This window comes from Malus domestica, chromosome 01 (assembly GCF_042453785.1).
Source record: "Malus domestica chromosome 01, GDT2T_hap1".
Taxonomy (NCBI): domain Eukaryota; kingdom Viridiplantae; phylum Streptophyta; class Magnoliopsida; order Rosales; family Rosaceae; genus Malus; species Malus domestica.
Window position 1 is genome coordinate 10004181 of NC_091661.1, and position 15053 is coordinate 10019233.

At 36.6% G+C, this 15053-nt stretch overlaps 1 protein-coding gene and 1 long non-coding RNA gene across 2 annotated transcripts; both read right to left on the bottom strand.

The window, feature by feature from the left end:
- Nucleotides 1-725: 725 nt before the first annotated feature.
- Nucleotides 726-1781, bottom strand: LOC139195827 (uncharacterized). The gene is made up of 2 exons (XR_011580861.1): nucleotides 1531-1781; nucleotides 726-1156 (listed from the first exon to the last, which is right to left on the bottom strand). It is a non-coding gene; the product is annotated as an uncharacterized lncRNA (long non-coding RNA).
- A 1925-nt stretch (nucleotides 1782-3706) lies between these two features.
- LOC103406824 (probable glucan 1,3-beta-glucosidase A) lies at nucleotides 3707-6871 on the bottom strand. The gene is made up of 9 exons (XM_029104922.2): nucleotides 6620-6871; nucleotides 6162-6563; nucleotides 5836-5961; nucleotides 5558-5743; nucleotides 5158-5319; nucleotides 4895-5064; nucleotides 4606-4755; nucleotides 4134-4489; nucleotides 3707-4032 (listed from the first exon to the last, which is right to left on the bottom strand). The coding sequence occupies exons 2-9, from the start codon at nucleotides 6330-6332 to the stop codon at nucleotides 3848-3850; spliced, it is 1506 nt and encodes a 501-aa protein (XP_028960755.1). The 5' UTR covers nucleotides 6333-6563; nucleotides 6620-6871; the 3' UTR covers nucleotides 3707-3847.
- Between the last annotated feature and the right edge of the window lie 8182 nt (nucleotides 6872-15053).

Consider the following 15053-nt stretch of genomic DNA (forward strand, 5'->3'; position numbering starts at 1 on the left):
ACCTCAGGGGCGAGCTTCCTCCATGTTGGGGGCGACCATGGAGCTCTTGGTGTGGATGATGGCTCCCATGTTGTGAGTCAACAGGCTGTTGGCTTTGAGGTCAAGCGTTATGTTGGTGATCCGATTCAAGGACAAGCCTCTATAGATCCCCAGCACTTTGACCTTCTTCCCGCCCGAATTGGGAGTTTCCCATCTCCCGTCGGGGGCATGGCCGCTGAATCATCATCGGCCTCCGCTGCGTCACCAATTGGTTAGGGTTTAGTTTATTATAAATAGAGTGTTTTTGCTTTAGTAGAGATCAATTCAATCAAGGTGTAGCATTTAGTTTGTAGCTAGCTGTCTCACCAATTTTATTGTTGGTTAATAATAGTTTCATAGTTTGTTTATTCGTCTGTTTGATACTCGGATTTTCAACTCTGGTTAACTTTAAACAAAATTCCTATCTTTCTCATTCTTGTATTAAATTAATTGAGAATTCTATTTGAGCACAAGTTATTCAGCGTCTCTGATTTCACCTAATTGCAACGACAAGCATCATTTTAATTTCATGTCATAAATTTACCAATTTTGACAAATATACATATTTGAGATGTAGAATTAAAATTTTCCTCAAATAAGCCATTGGATGCTTGAATGCGAACCCTACTAGCAAAGCCAGGAATTGACGGGGGGAGGGGCGAAGTTAAAAGAGTGCAAGGTTCAAAAGAATAGCAACAACCAAATCATTTTATATAGTAATGTCTTCCATAATTTATCAACATAAACAAATTACAATTGTTGCCGACGACGTTTCATACCATGAAAACGTCACATAATAGGCTCATTATCAATAAAAGCAAATACATCTCTCTCTATGTAAACAAGCATACTATCACTCAACCATTGATCTCCCATTTTGTTACGCAATGGTGTTTTCACAATCTTCATAGCAGAAAAAGCTCTCTCCACCGAAGCGGTTGCATGAAGATTAGCCAATATCTCATCCAACTCAGTGGGCTCACTTTGTTGTGAACTACTCAGAATATTCAAAGGATGACTTCTTATATTTGAAGGAGGAGGAGGATGACTACTTGGAATATTTGAAGGAGAAGGACTACCCGAAATGTTTGAAGGAGGATTTAAGCATTGTTTCTTATAGTAATGTTCCATTACGTAACTGTAAAATGAAAAGAAAAGAAAAATCTTAGACTCTTAATCCTAGAGTAGACTATACTAATATGCATAATAACCCAACCAACAATTCAATTAATCAATACCAATAAGCATATAAATTATTAAATAAATAAAAAATTCATTCAACTAATCATATGAATACAACTAATCAAAAATTCAAATTTTAATTTTCACCCTAAAAAATAATTTCATAATTTCATATCAATCAATAATCATAGAATCATATCAATAATCAATAATCAATAATCAATAACCATATTAGTGCATTACCATATGATTCTATACTAATTAAACAAAATTCGTATTAAATAATTAATTAGGGTTAGGGATTATAAATTTAGGAATTATAAAATTTACCTTTGAAATTGAAGGCTAGAAGTCGGCTTAGCGGCTGGAGTGGCTAGTGTTAGCAGCAAAAAGCCAACAGAAATTAGCCAATGGGGATTTATTTTCCGTTCCGTTGGGGTTGTGCGTTGGCTGCAGGCTCAGGCTGCTGAGATTTTGGGAGAAGCTTTGCACTCTCTCTCTCTCTGATTGGGGAAGGGAGAAATTTGGAATGGTAAAGCATGACACGCGGGCTGACTAAGTGAAGGACTGGGGGACATGCCACGCGGTCCCCCCAAAACATATATATTTTTTTGGTTTTTTTCAAACATTGAAAGTTTCACGTGGAGGGGCACTAATTTGAAACAGACATGAGACATGGAGGGGCCTAACTTTGGGACATGCGGGCCAGATTTTAAATTTTTTATTAATTTAAAAGGAAAAAAAAGAACCCAGTGCTGCTGCACGCAGCAGCAAAACCAGTTCACCGGTGCCAAAACAGAGATGGAGGGGCTGGGTTTTCCGGTGAGGGGAGGGGCGAAACCTCGGCTTCAACTGTGTTTTCCGGCGAGGGGAGGGGTGGTCGCCACTCCTCGTCCTCACGTGGCTTCGCCACTGCCTACTACGATCACCATGTTTCCATACAATCAGAAATGTTCCGGTGTTTCCAGGGGCATCTGAACGTTCTACGACTCGGATTCCCCGGCCCTTGGGTTGACAAATGACAATCCGACAAACTGGTTGTTGGATGCCACCCCCTTGTTCTGCAGACAAATACTTCTTCAGTGCTTTGTGAACTTAAAGCGCACTTTTGTCCCATCCTGCCAGTTAAAATCGAAATTCAGGCATATATAGCTCGATCATTGCATGTGTGAAATTTGTAACAGCATGCTCTTAGAAAAACAGACAACACTAATATAATTATGGAAACTTTAACGAAAAGTTCCCGGTACTGTCATATTTTTACACTAAAAAGTTAATCCTGATACTATTCATTTTACCCTTTATTTTGTCATTATCATTAAAACTCAAAATTTTCAAATTATTTTCATTAGTTTTGCTTATAATTATATTATATTATATATATATGTGTGTAAGTGCGTGCGCGCGCGGGGGCGCGTGTAGTAATATTACGAAAGGACAAGGATTGTCTACCCTCGCGTGTCCTCCTGTTTGTGTAGTAACGGTTAAGCCACGTCAACATTTTATATTACTATTTATTTTTGTCTTATTATCCTTATAAAAAAAATAATATAAAATATTAACATAGCTTAACTATGATTACACAAAACAAGAGGGTACGAGAAAGCAGACAATCCTTGTCCATTACCAAAAGATCATTGTTGGGGATTCCTTCAAAGAGACAAGATTTAATCCAACCCTCAATGAGCAGCCAATTCCCAAGATTACATCTTTGAATTCTGTGCTAGGGAAAGAGAAACTCAAAATATGATTATGGCTCCTTAAACTACAGAGTATGATTGTAGTACAATTTTTTTTTTTTGGGAGCACATGAGGTAAAATTTAACTTAAAAATAGCATAAATTGTTATAAATAGCATAAATTGTTATTAGCCTCCAATTGTAATGTATAATCCTACTTTTTTTCGTAGACTAGTTTGATGTATTTCCACCGGTGTGGATTTGCCAAGGCATCCGGGCACTTTATGGTAAAGCCCAGCTCCACGGAAATGGATCTTTTCTAGATCTTTTCCATTACGGTCATCAGATTAAATGATCTGGATCTTCAAAATTTCATTCAATGATAAAAATTTATTATAACTTTTAAATGATCAAAACAGTTGGGTCATTGGATGAAATTTTAAAAGTCCAGATCATTTGATCTAGTGATCTTGGTAGAAGAGATCCGGAATCCAGCTCTTCCGATGTGGATTACTCTAGACAGGTGGTGGGCCCCACGGAACCCAGACAGCTTCTCAGGCCTTCCCGACCCATGCAGGTTCCCAGGTAGATGATGGGTCCCAGATGATTTCAGCGCAAGTGGCTCAGATAGCTGTCCATCTCCACCATTTAATCTCTAATAGTTTGGCGATCTAACGGTCTATTTTTTTTCAACTTTTAAAATGAAAATAAAATGTAAAATAAATGTTTAAAAAATATATAAAAAAATGGAAAATCCAGAAACAAGTTTTTCCAAATGGTGCAAAACAAAATATTCAACAGTTACACACTTAAAACGCGCCAAAGCATCAGTAAAAAGCTAATGCATTTATTCCTTTTATTTCTTTTTCTGTAGTACAATTTGAGGTCCAATATATTTATCAAAAACAAAATAGAGTTTCAATATATATATATATATATATATATATATATATCATAATCTGTAAAACCTAATTAAGGTTAATGTAGTTGTTTTCAATCATCCACTTGAGGCTCCAATGGTTGTATTGACACTTATAAGCCCAATATGCCCATCCAAAAGTGGCACGCCCATACACATCTACTTGGGCACTTGCAAATCTCTGGTATTCTTCCTTTGATGCTCCATTTATCGCCCATTCGGCAACCCATTCCCCTGTACGTACAATATATTCTCATCAATAAGCCAGCTAAAACAACTCTTATGAGGAAAAGTGTTTCTTACCATTACTTATTGCTTAATTAATAGTAACTTACCAACAAATGTGAGGGGTACACCACTGGAAGTGGTCACAGTATCGAGATCCGAAGCTCGTTGGTTGTGGATGAAATCGATGTTTTGTTGCACGCTGAAGCTGTTGAACATGTCTGAATAGAGGCTGTAGTAATGCACATCTACGACCACACGATCGAGGCCTTGGGCAAATGAGAGAAGCTCCTTTGCATCAGCTGGTCCTAACCGGTTCGATAAGACGACATAGGCCCTTGAAGTGTACTTCCTTACTGCATCATAACCGGCTTTGTAATAGTTTTTGAGGCTGTCTAGAGTAACACCTGGTGCCATAGGCTCATTCATTAACTCAATTGCAGCAAGAGCTGGATGGTTAGCGTATCTGTTTGGGAAAAGGGAAAGGTTCACATTAGTTGTTACTTTGCTACGATTAAGCTTAATTCTTGTATACGTTTGCTTCTGTATTATTTGTTTAGTGAAGAATTGAACACGTAAGACCTTGCAGCTAAGAAATCTATAACTGCCACAGTATCCTGTATTTTGGAATTTCCCCATTCAAGATAGCCATCTCTTGTTGCACTGTGATCATTGCCGTTTTGAGAACCTTCAACTGCATGTAGATCGACGATCACCTTCATCCCGTAATTTCTGCAGATATGTTCATAGAGGGAAACAGTAAAAATACTATAATTTGAAGTATTTTTCTCTTTCTGTTCTCTAAAATATAAGTTATTGTTCTAAAATTAAATACCAATATATAGATGACACAATACGTGCAACGACTTACTGTGCCCAAGAGAAAGCATTGTCAAGGGCTTTCAAGGAGCCACCAACAAAAGGCTTAGGTGGTGATGGATCTTTTGCAATCCACCATCCAACCGGGATCCTCACCGCATCCAAGCCGTTTGAAGACAAGAATCTGAAATCATCTTCGGTGATGTAACTGTTCCAGTGATCCTGTTAACCATGGTTTGAATTGAACTTTATTATTTATAATCATTAATTGATTACTTGCGTCTGATGTGCCTGGTAATACTAATGATCAGTTACCTGCAAAACTTGAGGAGCTCTGTCTGGACCATAACCATTTGTGATTTGGTATTCACCTCGCAAGGTCTTGTCACTTAATATTGTCATTATGAAGACAGATGGGTTATCGTCTTCCCAACCGGAGCCCCCATAATCTGCAGTCAACTGCGTCTCGGATGTTGCCTAAGTACGACGAAAAACATGATTTTGATGCCATTAGTTTTCCAGTTCCTCAACATAAAAGACTTGGTCTATACAGTTAAAAGACCATTTTAATTTAGTAATAGAATAGTTATATGGTCTGTCAATTATATATGTTCTTTATCTTATAAGAATGTTCACATACTGAAGTGAGATCAGATATAATATGTATGTGACAAATAAATGGATGTTCGTTCAATACTACCAAAAGAAAAAGCACCTGCAGAAATAAACCATTGGATGCTTGAATACAAACTCTATTTGGATCACCATCTTTCCTTACAATCCGAAATGTTTCTGAATTGCCTGGTGAATCTGAAACTGCGACAACGTCCCGGTTTGACAATCCCACAAACTGCTTGTTGAACACTCTAAAATTGAAAGACGATTCATCGATCCTCCACAACTGTATGCATTATACAACGAGTCAAATTCTTACCGTAAGAATTGAAGTTAATTTCTATGATTAATCAAAGTTGACATTAAGAGCATATATACCCTAAAAGTTTCCCAACCAGACGCTGAATCGCGGTTCACAACAACAGTGGAACCAGAACCACCCCCATTTTCTGCAGCAAGATACTTCTGCAGCTTTGTGGACTTGAATTGAACTTGTGTCCCATCCTGCCAATGATATTCAAAATCAGTAAAATATTATCGGTGACTTTTTTGACGGAAAGACGGTTAGATTATTGAAATACATTACGAAATAATAACTCTAAAAAATACATCAAAATACATGTCAAAACATGTTTCCCTCAATTCTGACATACACACACACATATAATATATGTATATATATGTCATGTATGTAGCAGACGTACCAAAAGGTCATTGTTCGGAATTCCATCAAAGAGAGGAGGTTTCATCCAACCCTCTATAAGAAGCCAATTCCCAAGATTCACAGCTTTGAGTGGCAAATTGATATCTTGTGCTAGGGAAACAGGAACAACACATAACAATAGGTACAAAGCCAGGACATGGTGATATCCCATCTTTCAACCCTTCAATCTCTCAATCAGAAATGAACGGAAAAGGCAGCAGGTGCTTGTTATATAGAAGCAACAATTTGGTAAAGTTAAAACAGTAACGATGAAATATTTCTAACGTTTGATTAAATAAATATAAAAACTTCGATGAACTGAGTTGACTAAGAAATTAGCGTTCCAATAAGTTCAACACGTCGAGGAGGAAGAAAGTCTACATTTGATTATTGTTGCCATGACCTAGTTCAACACGTCGAGGAGGAAGAAACTCTACATTTGATTATTGTTGCCATGACCAGCCAAAGGTGGGAAGAATTATTGCTTTCGCCTTACATGGAATTTTATGTCAATCATGGGATAATTAGTTTCTATGATTCAGCAGCAAAGGTGGGAAGACGTATTGCCTTCTTAAAGGATCTTTGGTTTAAGGTCAATCAAATATGTTTTACGAAGCGATATTCTACACTAATTTACATTAAAAAGAGCAACAGTGCTTAAACACAAGATGCAATGAATTGAAGAAAAATGTGCTAACTATTAACTAAGTCAATGACTTTTTTAGTCCACTACTTATTTACTAAAGCGTTTATATTGGCTCAAGCGTGTTCGTGTACCTTTTTCAATGGGGTTGCGGTTGCTTGACTTTTTCTCTCTCTTATCTTGACTTTTTCTTCTTTTATCCAACTAGCAATTGCTAAAAGGGCTGCCATGTGTTTCCATGAGAGAGAGAGAGAGAGAGAGAGAGAGAGAGAGAGAGAGAGAGAGAGAGAGAGAGAGAGAGAGAGAGTATTCTTGACAACTTTAGTTTTATAAAAATTTCATATTAGAATAAGAATAGACCTTAAATGTGTTTATAAATAATTAAACTATCATTCTTTTGGTACTAAAAATTATCATTCTTTTGATACTAAAGATTATCAAGCCTGCGTGGCGGGCAGGCTAAGTAACTATGTTCTTCTTGTGGTTGATGTGGACATGTAAACTTGACACAGAGGTGAATTGAGCGAGAGTAAGATGAATGTAGTGGTGGTGTCGAATCACGCTGTTAACTTTTGGGCCGAGCGACCATGGCCAAGGAAGGACACTCTCACCCTAGTGGTGGTGTCGAATCACTAATCTTCATTAAAAGGAGATTGAAAGTAAGTTTCAATTCACCATTGATCAGTAAAGGTTCTAATTACCAACTGCCTCGCTAATTAGAACCTAATGGGTTGTACACCATGTATGGTTGAGATTGAAGAAAACAATGGAGTTGAGTAAGGCCATTTAAATGGTTAATTATTTATGGCGATGATTAATTAATATGTGAATTAATCAAACGAATAAGATCGTTTTAAACCTCGGGTTAGTTTCGGGCTTCAAGGCCCAATGGGCTTTGAATAGTCAAGCCCATTAACTTAAATTGTATGACAACTTACAACATAAAGGGCCAAAAAACCCAATCAACTCACCATGGCGGCCATACATAGGGTTTTGGTTTAATTTCAATTATGTCACTCAATGTGAGCGACTATAACAGGAAATTTATATGCCAAATTCATTTAGGGCTTCATGAGGGAATTGGAGAGAACAAAAGCTCCCTATTTTCTCTTTTGAAGACCGACCTTGAGGGGGAAGAACACTAGCATCTTCTTCTCCCTTAGTCACTCATCTCTTCATCAACCTCTAATTGGTCTAGAAACATAGAGGACCCTTTCTTGGGAACTTGGATGATCCATTCATCCATTCAACTCCAAGAAATCCATGGAGCAAATAAGCAAGAAATAAAGGCTCACTCTTGGGTGAGTAGCCTTTGCTTATGCAAACAAAAATCCTCAAAGGTATAAGAAGTCTCAACTCTATCTGTCTTTGATTTGAGTTGAGTCTTGGTTCACAATTACTAGGCTTTAAATTTCATGGTAAAGTTTAGATTTTGAGTGCCTACAAACATGACTCTGCCTTTTAATTCTTAAATGCATGTGTTAATGTTGCTCAAACTACTCGTTGCAGCATGATCTTGTCCGAAGCTTCTAACTACTCGTTGCCTTGTGGGTATCGTAGAGTAGAGGTAAGGTGACAGATGCCAAGTTCTTTATACTAGTCTGTCACTTCAGAGATGATGAAATGTAGTCTATTGTCTATAAGTATGGTATGAAGGTATACTAAAATGACAAATTTATCCACGTATAGTTTCCAAAGACGAAGATTCTTGAGTGTTTTCCGCAGATCTACAAAGGTAGGGACATCTTTATTCATCAGGGTAAACTCCATTACAAAGTCTACTAGCACATGAGCCTTAATCTAAGTATTGGATGAAAGATGACTTGGTGCTACCCCAATTTGATGACCTATTTTATGATTCTGGATGACACGTCAAGACTATGTAGGAAGGATTAGAATGGGTACTTTTTCAAGTACACCACTCAGAACGACTAGAAGTATGGTCCAAACTCTAGCTGCCGTCACCAGCTCAGGGATGAGCTTTTCCATCTTCGGGTATCTGGTTTTTGGTTCAAGGAGAGCTTTTGATACATAGTATACCAATTTTTGCTCCCTCAAGTCTTCTCAAATCAAAGCTGCACTGACCACACAATTTGAGACCACTAGCTATAAGTGCAAATATTCCCCATGTTGGAAAATTTATATTATAATATTAATTTATTAATTGAATTGAAATTAGAAGTGAAGCCTTTTGGTAGAAAGATGTGTCTATTCAAATGAAACTTTTGACTCTTCATGAATAGTCATATGATTTTCAAAGAGGTATCTCACATTCTATAAATAGGGAAGCCCCCTATAGTCATTAAATAACTTTTCATCAGACATATAATACATTAAATATTAAAGTGTGTCATTGAGTAATATGAGAAAGTATTCAACACAATCGTGGTTCATTGGAGCCTTGTAATTTAGAGTGCTACTATTACAAGGACATGGTCGTTGTACCTTGAGAGAAGCACCGATCAACCATAAGTACCTGAGTGGGGCTTAAACTTGTCATAAGGACAAAATGTCCAACACTTGCCTCGACCATATTTCCACTTTTTTTCTAATTCATGATGGCATGTTCAATTAACATTGGTTACTCATGTACATGCATCATTTTGATATATAATTGCATGATTTATTTATTGATTTTCTATGTGATTTAATAAAGCAATTAAACCCTATATTTCCAACAATCTTAAGACAAGTTTATTGGTTTGATTGCTCCCGTGACAAAGTAAAGGTTGATCCTAATGACATGGTCTGTCTTTCACATTTATTCTATCATGTTTTTGTCCTATTGATTAATTTTTATGGTAGAATAGTCTGGTATGTAGTCTTGGTTTACTGCAAAACTGTTTGTTTGTATTCTTGCCTAGTTAGTTACTTCTTTGCCATGCAGTAAGTTTCAGTTTGTAAAGTAAGGAACGTTTGGGAGTGTTTTGTTTACGACTAACACTGTATAATATATTCACAGTTTTCAAATGATGGTCAATCGAGTGTTTGACAAATTAATTAATCAGATTTCCAAGTGGTTGACATGCCAACTGGGAAACGATTACATACATTTATCTTGTATATTGTGAATTATATAAGAATGTGTTGGTTTCTATATAACTGTTGATGCAACTAATTAAGATAAGAAGCTTTTAAGATTCCATGGAAAGATTGATCATCGGCTAGATATGTGTTGAAGGTTGTATATACAGTAAACAGAACAACACAAGAATTTTGTAAATTGTTGATGATGATGATTAAGATAGAAGATTATTTGTCTTGTATATTTATTAGAAATTAGTCTCTAACTGTTTTAAATTAATGTCAATTTGATTTTAACTTCCCTTGGCATTTTGGGCATGTCGCCCTACTGGCAACGTTTTAAAGTTTGAGGTCTGATAAAATTATTATTCATGTCGCCTAATTTGCATTGTTGTTAATTATTGGTTTGATTGCTATATTATATCTGTTTTGAGAATAATATATGAATTATTTATTAATTTTCTATGTGATTTAATATAGCAATTAGACCCTATTAGTCCAACACCCCATCCACTAGCGTATGCCTCCTCGCATTCGTCTATATAGAATACACTTTTGCTCTTTTTTATCGTTGTGAATAAGGGCTTGCACTTGTTGGTGGATCATGAAAGAAATTGCCTGAGGGCAGCCGCTCTTCCAGTCAAGTTTTTGTCTCCTTCACTGTCCTAGGGGACTTCATCTTTATGGTCATTCTGATCTAGAAAGAATTGGTTTCTATTCCGCGCTTAGTGAGTAAGTAGCTTAGGAACTCGCCCAAAGCTACTCTGAAAGTACATTTTTCCAAGTTAAGCCTCATGATGTACTTGTGAAGTAGATCGAAGGACACTTGAAGGTTGGGTAAAGAGATCTTCTTTGCCTTTGATGACCATGTCATCTATGTCGACTTCCATCATTTCTTCGATCTTTTCCTTGAATATATGATTGACTAGTCTTTGAAAGGTTGCCCCTACATTTTTAAGACCAAAGGGCATAACCTTATAGCTGTACGTACCTCAACCATTCACTAGTAAAAAAAACACTTTGCGCGACGCAGGTCCTTCGTCGCGCAAAGTCAAAAAACGTCGCGCAAAACTTTGCCCAACTCACCTTGGTCATTCGCAAACCGTCGCGACAAGGCAATGACAGAAGGCTTTGCGCGACCAAGGTGAGTTGGGCAAAGTTTTACGCGATGTTTTTTGACTTTGCGCGACGAAGGACCTGCGTCGCGCAAGTGTTCTTTGCGAGACGTAGTTGTACCGTCGTCGCGCAAAACAGTTTTGCGCGACGCATTACTACGTCGCGCAAAGACCACTTGCGCGACGTCCTGTGTGTTGTCGTCGCGCAAACATACTTTGCGTGACGAAATGATCTACGTCGCGCAAACATATTTTTCTACTAGTGTATTGGCGAATGGTGTTTTCTCTATGGATGTCTTGTACATCTTGATCTATTTATAGCCGAAGTAGGCGTCTATCAAGCTCAGCAACTCAATGTCTGCTATAGAATCCACCAACAAATCGATTCGCAGAAGAGGGTAGGGATCCTTGGGGCATGTTTTGTTCAAGTTTGTGAAGTCTATATAGATTCTCCATTTCATGTTCTTCTTTTGCATGTGCACCACATTGGCCAGCCAGTCCAAGTGGTGGGCTTCGACCATGAAGTTCGCATCTTTAAGCTTATCGACCTCGGTTTCAATGATCGTACTTCATTCTATTGTGTGATTACATTTTCGTTGGATAACCAGCTCTGTGGTTGGGTTCAAATAGGGGCAATGGCAGATTATAGAGGGGTCTACCCCAGGCATGTCATCCGCGGACCAAGGTGAACACATCCTTGTTGGCCCACAAGAAAGCAGTGAACATTTCTTTTTCTCGATCTATCAGCTTTGATCCAATCTTGGCTTTGCGTTTTGGTTTGTCGGGGTTAAGGCTTATCTAAAATGCGTCCTTGTTTGCCTTGGACTCTGATGTGCTGTCGATTTGGGGTCAAGGTCTAGGTCAAATTCCTTATGGCCCATCTATTAATCCCCAACCTATGGTTGCTATGTTTATTCCTCTATGGGGCAGTGGAGCTCTACTACCCCTTGTGGATTGTATTCATGCTTTCCACAACATAGCCTTGTGCTGCTACTTGGTCTCCCTTGATTTTTTTTTACTCCGTTAGGTGTTGGGTAGCAGAGTAGCTGATGATAGGATTAAGGGATTGCTCTCATCTTATGCAGCCAGTTTCGGCAAAGTATTACTTTGTGAGGAGTAAAGCAATCCGTGATGTGGAAAGACACCAGATAATTATATGGTGCTGCCTGAACCACTAGCCTCAATGTTCCGAGAGATCGAACAGGAGTCTCATTGAAGGTGTGGAGGTAAATGGGATTTATAGTGACTTTAGGAACTTCTAAGAAGCTAAAAAATTATCCCCTTTTGTTTAAGTGAGTTTTGGGTTATATTGAGTTTTGAAAAAAAAATGTTCATGGTTATGAGTTTTCATGTATGTTCTTCATTTGTTCTTGATGTTCATCACAAAAACAAAGGTTTGGATGTTTTGACTCCAAATTACAATGTGCTTTATTTAATTTTTGTTTATCTTGGTTTGTGTGATTAGATTGACACTTTTCCACTCATAAAAAATATCTCACTCATTCTCTCACTTACACCAAATCGGCCGCTCTTGTTAGTAGGTTCATTTATGACTTTCTTACAATTGTATAAAATTTTTATACTTTTATATATTTTTACAGTGACCCAAATGTTTATATTTTTACATAAATGCCCAAAATCACTAAAAGACAAATTGTTTTGTTCTTTAATTAAGTTTTTGTGATTGTTTAAATTTTTGGGTTCTAGTTGTAATAACATGAAGTTGTGAACATTTATGTATTTACAAAGTGACCCCAAAGTTTATATTTTGCATAATAGCCCAAAAATTGAGGTTATTGAATAATTAGGTAGAGAACAAAATAGTTTTGTCTCGTTAAATGAGAATTAGATTTTTATTTCATTTAGCTCCATTGAATCAATCCTATGGATCCAAAAAACCAATTGCTTAAATTGCTTTCTTAACTAATGTAATTAATTACGAAAATGGTGATTATGAACCAAAGGCCTACAATAATTGAGTTATGTGATTGGCCATTTTTCATTATGAATTAATGGGATGTGTAGATTAGATTTCCCTGCAATTTGATTTGATCAAATGTTAAAGTCTTATTTAGTTTAATGAAAGGGTAATGTTTATTGTTAATCACCATTTACTGTATTATGTGTATAAGCATTAATAGAATTCAAGAAATGTAATCAACCTAAGAGATAAAGTGATCTTTGTAAGTTAGATCAACGTGATCTTTCTCTTACGTTCATTCCTAAAACGTTCCCCTTCAAGGATTGTCGATTGGGCATATTAACAATCTGCTATTCCTAAAACGTTCCTCTAGGTTATTCATCTTGTCTTCACACTACGTCATTGGTGTGGAGACTTAGAGGTTTTCTACTTTGAAAGATTTGGAGATCATTTTTCACCAAAATCTTAAGAAGCAAAGGAAGAAGTAAGGAAGCAAAGATGCAAGGAAAGAAAATCCATGGCACAAAGGAACATCCAAGGAGCTTGGAGTGAAATGTCGTGAAATGGCGTCGACAAACCTACAGGAAGTCGTATCCAAAATGCGGGGAATTGGGTCACCTGGGTCTGGTTTCCAAAAAGGGAAAGCCGGCTCCTACTTGGCTTACCATATATTAGGCCTGGCAAACGGGTCGTGTCAGTCGTGTTCGTATCGTTTTCGTGTAACACCTGTTATCTTAACGGGTCGTGTCGTGTCACACCCGTTATCTTAACGGGTCCTTAACAGGTCGTGTCACTTTACCCAACGGGTAAAGTGACCCGACCCGTTATGACCCGTTATGACCCGTTAAGAAAAATATATTTTTTTACTTAAATTTGCACATACCACACATTGCCACATAAATATTACTTCAAAACATTAAAACACATTTGTCGTTTAAGTACTACATCTACACTCGAAAATAAGAGCCTAATAAAAAAATAATACATACACTACTAATCTATTACAAATTTTAAATGTGCAAGGATATGCAAAATGAAACAGTTTTTGTTTTCAAGGTTGTGAAATCTTTCTCAAAAGTTTAAACCTCAATTTACAAAATCCTCGATTTACATCGATCATCATGAAATTGCATTGGAACTTTGGCTTGATCTATTACCTTCAAGAGTTATGTTGATGATGTTTTCAGTAAGGCTTTCCACGTCATAACTATCTTCTGCATAAACTAAGCATAGAAAAACCAAACATTAAAAATCATTCAAATTATGAGAAGTTTACCAAAATAATTATGAAAAAAAAAATAAAACAATAGTACTATACCATACTTTTATTAAGTATAAACATAAGATTTTGTGGTATCCACTAGTGTAAATATTTTAAATTGAAGATCGAATTCAATCATTGTATTCATATAAGGTCAAGGAGTGTAGTTGTAAAAAATCATCAAAATCGGAGTTAAATTAACCGTTAAATCGTAATTTTTCGTTTATAACCGTCGAAAAGTTTTGTCCCGTTACGTGCTCTCTGAATGTTTGTTTTTTGCAATTTTTGGCGTATGCGATCTCGAAATATATACAAACATGTTTGACGGTTGGATCATTGAAACTAGTTTCGTAGAATGAGTATCCCATCAAAACAATAGATTCACTAATACTTAAGAGTTTATTCATACTTTTATTAAGTATAACATAAGATTTTGTGGTTTCCACTAGTGTAAATATTTTAAATTGAAGATCGAATTCAATCATTGTATTCATATAGGGTCAAGGAGTGTAGTTGTAAAAAATCATCAAAATTGGAGTTAAAATGACCGTTAAATGGTGATTTTTCGTTTATAACCGTCGAAAAGTTTTGTCCCGTTACTTGATCCCTGAATGTTTTTTTTTTGCAATTTTTGGCGTATGCAATCTCGAAGTATATATAAACATGTTTGACGGTTGGATCATTGAAACTAGTTTCGTAGAATGAGTATCCCATCAAAACAATAGATTCACTAATACTTAATAGTTTATTCATACTTTTATTAAGTATAATATAAGATTTTGTGGTATCCACTAGTGTAAATATTTTAAATTGAAGATCGAATTCAATCATTGTATTCATATAGGGTCAAGGAGTGTGGTTGTAAAAAAACATCAAAATCGGAGTTAAAATGACCGTTAAATCGTGATTTTTCGTTTATAACCGTCGAA

Excerpts from the sequence above, each read along its gene's own strand:
- LOC103406824 (XM_029104922.2), bottom strand. The coding sequence starts at position 6,332 with ATGGGATATCACCATGTCCTGGCTTTGTACCTATTGTTATGTGTTGTT. Across the intron at positions 5,744-5,835 it reads CTGGTTGGGAAACTTTTAGG|TTGTGGAGGATCGATGAATC; the intron begins GTATATATGCTC and ends TAATGCATACAG. Across the intron at positions 5,320-5,557 it reads CCAATGGTTTATTTCTGCAG|GCAACATCCGAGACGCAGTT; the intron begins GTGCTTTTTCTT and ends CGTCGTACTTAG.